The 11,008-nt window shown below is 56.9% G+C and overlaps 1 protein-coding gene across 2 annotated transcripts in view; it reads right to left on the bottom strand.

The window, feature by feature from the left end:
* Positions 1-1,036: 1,036 nt before the first annotated feature.
* SPSB3 (splA/ryanodine receptor domain and SOCS box containing 3) overlaps positions 1,037-11,008 on the bottom strand; it is a 10,864-nt gene continuing 892 nt past the window's right edge. Inside the window, exons 1-7 of one of the 2 annotated variants that reach the window (XM_074158325.1) lie at positions 10,645-10,691; positions 8,579-8,727; positions 5,435-5,612; positions 4,536-4,723; positions 2,573-2,675; positions 2,282-2,407; positions 1,037-2,047 (exon numbers count right to left, since the gene is read on the bottom strand). In XM_074158325.1, coding sequence (XP_074014426.1) covers positions 1,689-2,047; positions 2,282-2,407; positions 2,573-2,675; positions 4,536-4,723; positions 5,435-5,612; positions 8,579-8,707 — 1,083 coding nt within the window. In that variant the 5' untranslated portion in view covers positions 8,708-8,727; positions 10,645-10,691 and the 3' untranslated portion in view covers positions 1,037-1,688. Of the gene's footprint in view, positions 2,048-2,281; positions 2,408-2,572; positions 2,676-4,535; positions 4,724-5,434; positions 5,613-8,578; positions 8,728-10,644; positions 10,692-11,008 lie in introns of those variants that run through there. The other variant, XM_074158324.1, reaches the window with a different exon arrangement.

The following is an 11,008-nucleotide window of genomic DNA, read 5'->3' as shown; positions in this document are numbered from 1 at the left end:
TGGGAGCATGGCCTCCAAACCAAGTTCCTATTTTGCCGGAGGTTCTTCTGCCTCCATCTCTGAGGGAGATCCCTCCTGGGGAGGAGCGATCCAGCAAAAGCTGTTTTTTCCGGCTGCAGCACCCGTAGGGATGGAGTGAGAGCGAGCCTGTCCTACCTGGCCAAGGTTCTCATCCAAGGCCTGTCACCAGAGAAGCGAGAGCCACGTTCGCTTAAAGATCCATGATGGGGGAAGAAAAGGCACAGATTTGTGGGGCTCAGTGGGGAATAAGTGCAACCCAAGCTGCCAACGGGGTTATTTCGTACCGTTGATGGCACATTCCATATAAATTAGAAAGTTTAGAACTTTCTAACTACCCTTAGTTCTTGCTCTTCCTTGATGGTGACGGTCCAGAGAACTCCTTGTGCCGGAGCCCTGAGCCCTTCCCTTCCTCCCGAAGCTGCAGCGTTCGCAGGGTCCCACATTGGCTGTCCCTGCGGCGGGAATGGGCTGGGGCTAGTCCTTGTGTGTTTTATATCGGTATCGGGATCAATCGTGGTTCTTTAATGTTATTAATGTTAATTATTTAGTCTTATTCTATTAAATCTGTTTAAATTTCAGCCCTTGGGTTTCCTTGTTCTTTCCCCGGTTTCTCTTCCCAGGTGGGGAGGGGTCATCGGGTGAGAGAATAATTGTCTAAATGACAATAAATTGTTTTGTTATGGGTTTCTCAAACCGTAACAAGCATTTTCCCCTCCTCTTGCCTGTCTAGAATCCGAGGGAAACTGGAATGGCCTTTGCTGGCGGTGGCACCAGCCACTGCAGGACCAGTCGCTGGCACGGGCTCTAATCCAGCCTTTCCCTCTGCACAACCCAAGACGTCTCGGCGAGGGGCTGCTCCGGGCACACAGGCTGTGCCCATTCTCAGGCTCTGGGATGGGCTTCGGGAGTGTTTTTCCCGTAACCTGCCCAAGGACGGGTGTTTTCACCCCTCCAGCCTCCCTTCCCAGGCGTAGCCACGGGTGAAGGTCTGAGGAAGGAACGAAAGACAGTTTCTGCTCTTATCATTACAGTTTAATACAGTCCTCGATACAGGAGAAGCAGCAGGAGCCAACATGCAAAGCAACTAAAGTCATCGGGGGCTCGAGAAAGGTCACCGACGGCTCAACTCATGTAAGTAACCGCTCTGTCACAGCGGCGACGCAGATGCACCCCCAGGAGCCCGTTTCCCCACGTACTGCTGCTCGGTCGCGCCCCACAGCGCGAGGAGTTCGTGGCAGACACCGAACCAACACACACCAGTCAGGAGGAGGGGACGCCCTTTGATTGTTGTCTTTCAATAAGTCGAGTCCATTCTGTGACTGGAGCCCGGTACGTTTTGAAACCGGGAGGCCACCTGAAATCTTGTCTCTGCAGAGAAGAGGGGTCCTTGAGGAAGAGGCAATGGCTTTGAGAGGAAGTCAGGAGATGAAGCGCCGCTATTTGGCTGCAGCTTCACAGAGCTGGGACCTCTTGGAGTCGACGGGTCTCTTCGATGCACGTGATGGATGTTTAGGCTGAAGATTTCCAACAACGCAAGAGAAATCTTTGCAGACGAGTAGAAGTGGAAGTCCTCGTGAAGAAAGAGGTGCCTCGGGCCGGGCCGGCCCTCGCAGACGGCGGAACAAAACCCTGCCCCACTCCCTCCCCGCAGTTTGTCTGCAGAGACATTATGTCCTCCTGCACCTCTTCCTTTGGCAGGCCTCTGCATCCGAGCCACAGGAGCTATCTGAATCGCTTCCCGAGGAGGAGGAGGAGGAGGAGGAGGAGGAAGGCTTCGACGTGTTATAGTTCATGCTCAAGACCCACCCCAGTTTGTTGTGCAGCACCTGCTTGAGTCCTGGTGGCAACGGCAGCACCTCCAGCGTGTCTACGTAGTCGGGCAGGAGCTGGCGCAGGCGGTAACAGCAGAGATACTGGAGGGAGGTGCAGCTGGCGCAGGAGCGGATCACCTTCATGCTGCTCTTGGCCGCCGTCGAGCACACCATGGGGTAAAACTTCTTGTTCTGCAGCTTGGTAGCGGCTACGCCTGCCGGGGGACAACAGCCCGGAGGGGGGGGGAGTTATGTTAGTTTTGAGGAGGTGACCTCACTCCTCCCACCTACCCTGAACCTCTTAACTGTTGGAAGAGCCTCTTGAAACCTCAATCTATTAAACGACAAGTATAACCTTCCTCCTGCTCACTTCACACCTCGGTCTTCTCCTTTACGACCATTTTCTCCCCGCTCCCAGTCCCTCCGCCTGTGGCTGCCCTTGCTCTTACCTATGCATTTGCGGTTCTTGAAGAACGTGAGCGTCCCGTGCCACGTGTCCAAATGTACCCCGATGATGGAGCCTTGGCCAAACCTCGAAGAGAAGTTTGTTTTGTCTCCCTTGTGATGCAGTAGTCCTTAAAACACACACACACAAAAAAAAAAAAAAACGGCATTCGGTGGAAATCCTGCGCTCCAGGAATTCTATCCCAACTCCCGCACCCGAGTTCCCACTGGTCCAGCCTCGCTCAGTGCCTAAAAATCCCATTTAATTCTCAACGCCTTAGGACAACACTCATTACCTGTGTAGGACAGTCCCCAGCTGTCCTCATCCTTGCCCAGCAGGCTGCAAAAGGTGTGACGGTACTTGTCCAGATTCACATCCGACGTCCCAATTCCCACCATCTGGGAAGCAAGGCCAGGAAGAAGAACACAAGCTTAGCGCCTTTTCAAGCAATGAAACCAAGACTCCCCTCCTTTTCTTGGCAAAGTTCAAAACACCCAGAGGTTTTGGTGAAGCCAAGTCAGAGGTTTCGGGCCGGAGCTGAAGGCTCCCACCTCCAATTCCCTTTCCAAAGTGAGGAGGTCCAGCTGAACTGCTGGAGAAGGTTGCTCTCCTGTTCATAGAATGGTTTGGGTTGGAAGGGACCTTAAAGCCCATTCAGTGCCACCCCCTGCCCTGGGCAGGGACACCCCCCACCGGACCAGGTTGCTCCAAGCCCCCTCCAACCTGGCCTTGAACCCCTCCAGGGATGGGGCAGCCACAGCTTCTCTGGGCAACCTGGGCCAGGCTCTCACCACCCTCACACCAAAGAAGTTCTTCCCCACATCTCAGCTCCATCTCCCCTCTTTCAGTGTCAAACCCTTCCCCCTCCTCCTAGGGCTCCCCTCCCTCATCCAGAGTCCCTCCCCAGCTTTCCTGGAGCCCCTTGAGGGACTGGAAGGGGCTCGAAGGTCTCCCCAGAGCCTTCTCTTCTCCAGGCTGAACCCCCCCAACTCTCTCAGCCTGTCCTCCCAGCAGAGGGGCTCCAGCCCTCCCAGCATCTCTGTGGCCTTCTCTGGCCCCACTCCAACAGCTCCATGTCCTTCTGCTGTTGGTGGCCCCAGAGCTGGAGGCAGCACTGGGGGGGTGTCTCCCCATAGCAGAGCAGAGGGGCAGAATCCCCCCCCCTCGCCCTGCTGGCCACGCTGCTGGGGATGCAGCCCAGGGTGCGGGGGGTTTCTGGGCTGCCAGCGCATGTTGCCTGTGAATGTTGAGCTTCTCATCCACCAACACCCCCAAGTCCTTCTCCTCAGGGCTGCTCTCCATCCCTCCAGCCCCAGCCTGTGCTGATACCGGGGGCTGCCCCGACCCAGGTGCAGGATCCTGCATTTGGCCTGCCTGAACCTCATGAGGTTCGCACAGGCCCGCCTCTCCAGCCTGTCCAGGTCCCTCTGGATGGCATCCCTTCCCTCTAGGGTATCATGTCAGCTTGGTGTCATCCACAAACTTGCTGAGGGTGCACTCAAGCCCACTGTCCATGTCCCTGACAAAGATGTTGAACAATACTGCTTCCTGTATGGACCCCTGAAGGACCCCACTCATCACCGGTCTCCACTGGGACATTGAGCCGTTGACTGCAACTCCTTGAGTGCAACCATTCAGCCAGTTCCTTATCCACCGAGTGGTCCATCCATCAAATCCACGTCTCTCCAAATTACAGGCGGTGTGGGACAGTATCAAACACTTTGCACAAGTCCAGGTAGATGATGTCAGTTGTTCTACCACAACAGTTGCTCTACTACAGCATCTACCAACGCTGTAACCCCATCATTTGTCAGACACAATTTGCCCTCAGTGAAGCCATGTTGGCTGTCACCAAACACATTTTCCGTGTGTCTTAGCAGAGATTCCAGGAGGATCTGCTCCGTGCTCTTACCAGGCACAGAAGTGAGACTGACTGACCTGCAGTTCCCCAGCTCCTCCTTTTTTCTCTTTTTAAAAATAGGGGGTATGTTTCCCCTTTTCCAGTCACTGGGAACTTCACCAGTCTGCCGCAATTTTTCAAATACGATGGACAGTGGTTTAGCAACTTCATCCGCCACTTCCCTCAGACCCCACGGATGCATCTCATCAGGTCCCATGGATTTGTGCAATTTTAGAAGTTCCTTAGATGGCCTTAAACCTCATCTTCTCCTATGGTGGGTGGTTCCTCATTCTCCCAGTCCCTGTTCAAGGAACACTGGACACTTCTGCCTGCCTGTAAGCGACTCTGCCCCACGTACCATGTCTGTGCCGTAGACCGGGGAGGTCATCTTGATCTCCCAGAAGTGCTGCCCGTCTGCCAGCTCTTTGTTGCCCCGGATGGCGGCGGTGCCGCAGCTGTACTCCATGTGGAAGTTCACCTTGCGGTTGTCGCAGGTCAGCAGGGTGGCCGTCGACTTATTCAGGTCGTCCCACACCCAGTCGAAATCTGTTCGGGAAGCAGAGAGGGGACAAGAATGGGCAAAGGCCCTCAGGGAGCCATCCCCAAACCAAAGCATAGATGGACACGTGTTTTGAAGCCCTGGCTGGGGGTTTATTTGTTTTGTTGTTTTTTTTTACTGTTTAAGGGGGTAAATCCTAATTGTGCAGATCACAGAGTTGTTTGAGGCCTGAATTACTCTGCTGTGTCCCACCAGGGATGGTTCAGTGCTCTGAAGCTGTCAGCATTAATTAGTTCCCATTTTGGCTAAGACAAGACTACCAGTCGGAGCCTCTTTTCTTCCTACACTTCTCATAGCCTCAAGGGGTAGCCCCGTTACGCCATGGGCTTTCTCAGCCACACTCTGCCTATCTCTTCCCTCTGCTCCGAGCAGGCCCTGCTGGTCCGACCAGGGATCTGGGGCAAGAGGGCTGTAACCACAAGGGCTGGTTTCACTGGTGGCCTCAGCCAGGATTTGAAAGCAGGTCCCCAGAGGTGAACTCTGATTTCAGCTCTCAGCCCTTGAAACATCACAGGAACCCACGTGCTTCTCATCTTCCTACAGTCTACGTGGCTCTCAGATGTAAACAAAGGAGCGCCGCACACTGGGACAGAGATAAGAACCCGTGGAGGGGAACAGTCTGTGCCACCAGGCCGGGACTGTGCCCCCTCACACCCCAAAGGACTGCGGGGGGCGCCCTCGGGGACCCCCATCCTTACACTCGTCCTCCTCGCCGCACTGGCAGTCCTTGACGCGGTGGAGGGCGTGCAGGCTGGAGCAGTAGGGCGCTTCGCTCTGGTTCTCGCAGTTGCAGTAGGACTCTCCGGTGACGGGGATGGCGCTGGGGATGGAAGGCGAGAGGGAAGAAAACTCCGGCTCCGAATCCGAGTCGCTGTGCTGTCGGGGAGAACGGAGGAACGGTCACTACTGAACGCCTTCCCCCCCAAGGCTGGTTGGGTGGCACCAAGGTCTGGTGTGCCGCAGAGCTGTGCGGGGAGGTCCCCTTGGCTTGTGCCAGCACCGGTGGCAGCACGGCTGCATCGTGCCCTGGCCTAAATTGCCAGGCAAGGAGGCAAGGGGCTGTGCTAGTCCTGCTTTGGGACCTGGCTAGTATCTGTCCAAGCTGTGGACACCTCTCGGCACAGGGCACTGTACCATGTGAGTACGTCCTTTGTGCCTTCCAGGGGCGAGGAGCTGTCACAGCAGGCAAGCAGCGTGACAGTCCAAGTCTTTAACACTCCTATTTTTAAGCAAACTCTGTGCTGAAGCTACAGTGGGCAGGTGGCAGCCAGCTGGAGAGCCCAGCCAAGGCATCACAAAACCAGAGCAAACTGCTGAAAACCCACTGTTCTGGGGAGCCTGGGAGCTGGGGGAGGAGAAAGCCTCTGTACTCGGCCCTGGTGAGGCCTCACCTCGAGTGAGGGCCTTTGGACCCAGAGGGAGCAGCTGCTGGTGAGAAGTAGCTCCTGGAGAGCTCGGTGAAGGTAGCGGTTGGCCTCTTTCCTACTACTTTTCTCCTGGAGATGATTCTGGCTGGGTATTTATTTAATCCTGACTCCAGGAGTGCTTGCAGTGAGCAAACAGTCACTCTCCCCACTCCTCCTCCCCCACAGGCTGTGTTCCCCTGGATCCCCAACTCAGCCAGAGCTTGGAGGAAGGCCGAGACTTCATCCAAGAGTTTCCCAAGAGCTCTGCCTTCTCTGCCTTGGCTCGCATCGCCCAGCAGATCTTGGATGGTACGTCGCAGCGGAGTCACCTCGAGTGCTGTGTTCAGTTCTGGGCCCCTCACCACAGGAAGGACATTGAGCTGCTGGAGCGTGTCCAGAGGAGAGCCACCAAGCTGGTGAGGGGTCTGGAGAACAAGTCACACGAGGAGGGGCTGAGGGAACTGGGCATGTTTAGTTTGGAGAAGAGGAGGCTGAGGGGAGACCTCATTGCCCTCTACAACTCCCTGAAAGGAGAGTGTAGAGAGGTGGGTGTTGGCCTCTTCTCCCAAGGGAATAATGACAGGAGCAGAGGGAATGGTCTGAAGTTGGGGCAGGGGAGGTTTAGATTAGATATTAGGAAGAATTACTTTACTGAGAGAGTGGTCAGGCACTGGCACAGCCTGCCCAGGGAGGTGGTGGAGTCACCATCCCTGGAGGGATTTAAGAAATGCGTAGACGTGGCACTTCAGGGCGTGCTCTAGTGCCCGAGATTGTTGGTTTGTGTCTGTTTGTGGGGGGGTGTGGGTGTGGGTATTTGTTTTGGTTTGGTTTTGGTGTTCTGGGATTTTTTGGGTCGGTTTTTTTTTGGTTTTGGTGTTGTGTGTTTTTTTGGGGTTTTTGTGTTTTGTTTTTTTTTTTGTTGGTTGGACTCAATGATCTCAAAGGTCCCATCCAACCAAAAATATTCTTTGATTCTGTGAAAGGGGGGGTAAAGAAGCTGAGGAGGAAAAGGGACAGAAGGAGGCCAGGCAGGGGAGAGGGCAGAAGAAAGCGGAACCAATGAAGCAGCGAGGTCCTCACGCCAGCGCTGCAGACAGACCCACAGCAAACCTACCCAAAGGATTAAACCTTTACTTTAATGCAGGAACACAAAAACTTGATTTACCGTTCCCCAGTGCCAAGAGACCAAAGTGTCCCCGCGCTGGGCACTGTGAGAGTCAAAGCCTCGTCTCCCTCAATCCCTGTTACGGGAGGTTCGGTGTCACCTCACGGAATCTCTCACCACAGTGAGTTACTCTGGGCTTACACGCTGTACCTGCTCCTTATTCACCCCCCCGGCAGACTTTGTAAACAGTATTTAAGGACAAAAAAATCCTTTAAACTCGTGTTCTTGTAGCTGTGTAAGACAGCGGCATTTGAAATGACTCGGGCTTACCTACTGCCCACCCCTCCTCCAGCCTGCTTATTAAAAAGCTTCAGTTCTGGCTTTCACTGCCCCTTCCTAACTCCTGCTATCTAGAAACCCAGCCATTCCCCTCGCTGCAGAAACACGAGGCAGAGAAAAGGCTCGTTTTCTGGGAGCACAGCACCTGGGTTTGGACACCGTGCTCCGGCAGCGGCCTCGTAAGCCTTTAGCCTGGCTCTGAAGCTCCAGGAGCCGTTCCTGGTGTCCCCAGCGCTGCACAGGGAACTGAACTCACGCGCTCGAGAGCTGGGGAAAAGAGGGAAGGACGGTGGAGGTGAACATTAAGTCACTCCTCGCACTGTTTTCCTGACTGCTCTTCCCGCTGTGTTCCCATCTTCCAGCATACCTGCGTGCCCGGGCCGGGCTCAGAAGTGATGGGCAGGTCACAGAAGGGGAAATGCGAGAGAATTTGGGTTGGAAGATATCTGAGGCTGTAACTTCGCCGCCTGAAGCAGCTCCGCTCCCTCCAACACCATCCACCAGCCGCACAAAGACGGCACACAGCCTGGAGAACTGGCCCAGTTTAAACACAGGTTTAGATCGCTACTTGAAAAAGAATATTTAAAAAAAAAAAATATTCTATGTACTTTATATACGATGCGTACACATTCTATGCACTTTATATATGATGCGTACACATTCTATGCCGAAAAAAGCATTGATCTCAGTATCCATCAGCTCCCTGGCTCAGCCAACCACAGAGCTGCAGCGCACAACTGGGAAGCAGACTGCGGCCAGCTTAGCATTCCCTGCCTCGGGAAGATGTGCCGGGAGCCCCACATCCCACGCAGGGGGGCTCGTTAGACAGCCTATATATTTTCTTAAGTCTTTTCTGATTTTTGGCCAGTTCTACGTGCTGAAGGACCAGCTGCTCAGTCACGGGGACCTCGAGAAAGCACCCGCTGTCAGGGGAGAGGACAGCTTTCCCCTCTGTGTCACTTCAGAGCCACCCCAGTGCCAGCCAGCCCTACCTGCCCATCGGAGTCGTAGCCCCAGCCGCGCGTGCCGGTGGCCAAGGCGACCGCCCGGGTGTCCACCTCACGCCGCACCCCGCTCAAGACGAAGTGCCAGGCCCTGCTGCTCCGGGTGCGTCGCGCCATGCTGTTCCGAGAGAGGTAAGCTGCGGGGGGGAAAAGAGAGAGGGGGTTACAGGCAGCAGCCACATCCCGCTTCCATCCGCCGCTCACCGGGCTCTGCCCTCTGAAGGAACCTCCCCCAAGTCACCATAACCCCCTGCCAAGAACACGAGCCACATCTGCACAAGCACCATCAATGGATAAAGTGACACAAAATAAGCTCCTCTCACATGGTGAGCCTCTGAAAACTTCAGCCCCTTTCTCCAAGTAGGGTTGGCTTCTCCCCAAGCCCAGGTGCCGAACTGGCCCTCAAAAACATTCCCAAGGCCCAGCAGCAGCCGCCCCTTCCACAGCACACAGATCCACCATCCACCTCTGACCGCTGGCCTAGGGAGTGTCAGGATTGTCAGCCAGCAAAACACAGTGCCCCCGACCCCTGGTCACCCTCCAGCAGCTGCCTGGGCTCCAGCCGCGCTGCTCGGCCGCCTGCACCGCCCTGGCCACCACCGTGGCCCTGTGTGTGGCCGAGCTGTGCGTCTGTCTGCGGGGAAGGCTGTTTGTTCACCCCTGAGCAACTGCTGCTGAGAGAAGACTTTGCTCTCAGCGTTTGGGGTGGGGGAAAGACCACTTCCCTGCTCGCTGAAGGGAAACCGGCCTTCTCGTGGACCTGTCCCGACTTGTCTCAAGGGCAACAGAGGGAAATGAAGCAGCTGCTTCTGTCTCCCAACTCGAGGGGGGGGGTGTGTGTGTGTTATTCAGAGACAGATTTCCACAGGCTCCTTCCCTGCGTACAGCCTGACAGACCCCGCCACCTCCCAGCCACCACTCGGGAGCGCTGCACGTGACAGGGGAACCTCGACACCCACAGTCTCATTTCCCCCTTGCCCCCGCAAGTTTATCTTTGCAGAAAAAACAGCTCCCCACCAAGAGGCTCCTGCAGGGTCGTAACCCCCCTCCCATCCCTTGAACCCGCTCCGGTGCTTCCCTGATGTCCACACAAGTCCTGCAAACATGTTGGGGGTGCCCACCATATGGCACCCGTCCCCCCGCTCCTCCTGCACCTCAGTCGCTGCCGGACCAGCAGCTCCTGGGAAAGCAGGAGAGGCTGAGCCACCGCCGGCTGTGTCTAAAGGGATCCTGTGTCCCTGGAGCCCAGGGATGTTCTGAGGATCCCTGTCCATCCCACCCACCGAGACCCCCCCGTCTCACCCCTGCCACGTTGGGAAAGCACCTCAAGGTTTGTTCACCCATAAGAAAAGAAGGCTTAGGGGAGACCCTGCCACCACGTTCCAGTATTTAAAGGGGGGCTAAAAAGACGGAAACTCCCTTTTTACAAGGAGTGACACGGAAAAGCTGAGAGGTAACAGGTACAAGTTACTCCTGGGGAGATTCTGATTGGAAACAAGAGGAGAGTGTTTCACGCTGAGAACAATCAGCCACGGGAATAACCTCCCGGGGGAAGCGGCGCATCCCCCAACACCGGACACCTTTACGACCCAGCTGGGCAGGGCGCTGGGCCATCTTGTCTAGACCGTGCTTTAGGCAAGAAAGGTTGGACCCCCCCCGAGCTGATCCCCGAGCTCCCTTCCAACCCGGGACTCCGTGATTCTAAACCCAGGCCGGACCTCCCCTTCCCCGGCCCGGACAAGCACCCACAGCGGCTCAGCACCCTCCGCCCCGGCCGCGGCCCCCCGCCAGCGGGCTCCCACCCGCTCCTCCACCCTTCGGCCCGAGGCGAGCTGCCGCAGGCCCCAGACGGCGCTGGGGGCCGGCGGGCCCGGGCCTGGACGGAGCCACCCCCCCCCCGCCTCGCCTCAGCCCAGGCCAGGCGCGGCCGGACCAGGCCAGGCCAGGCCAGGCCAGGCTAGGCCCGGCCGCCACGCTCAGGCCGCACGGCCCAGCCGGGCCCAAGCCTCAGGGCTCGGTTCCCAGCCGTCGCCCAGCCCCCGGTCCCGGCCCACCTGCCCGGCCCGTCCCGGTGCGACCCCGCGGCCCGGCCCCGTCGCCGCGCTCTGACCTACTTTCCGCTCCCGGGACATAAACAATCCTCTCTCGGCACCGCCCCTCCCCAGCGCCCATTGGCTCCATCCGCGGCACGCCCCTTCGCCATTGGCTGAGCGCCCCGTCGCTCAGAGCTGAGGAGGCGGGGAGGGAGAGGTGCCTGAGGGAAGCCCGGCGCCACTGGCTGTGCCGTGCGTCAATCACCGGGAAGCCGCGCCATTGGGCGGCCACTGAGGAGGGCCAGGGAGCGTCGCGGTGGGAAAGCACCAAGTCCATTGGCTGGCAGAGGGGAAGTCGGATGATTAGATTGGCTGCGAAGCCTAG

The sequence above is a fragment of the Numenius arquata genome, chromosome 14 (genome assembly GCF_964106895.1).
Source record: "Numenius arquata chromosome 14, bNumArq3.hap1.1, whole genome shotgun sequence".
NCBI lineage: Eukaryota > Metazoa > Chordata > Aves > Charadriiformes > Scolopacidae > Numenius > Numenius arquata.
The sequence above is the reverse complement of the archived record's forward strand: the minus strand, read 5'-3'. Positions and strand labels throughout refer to the sequence as shown.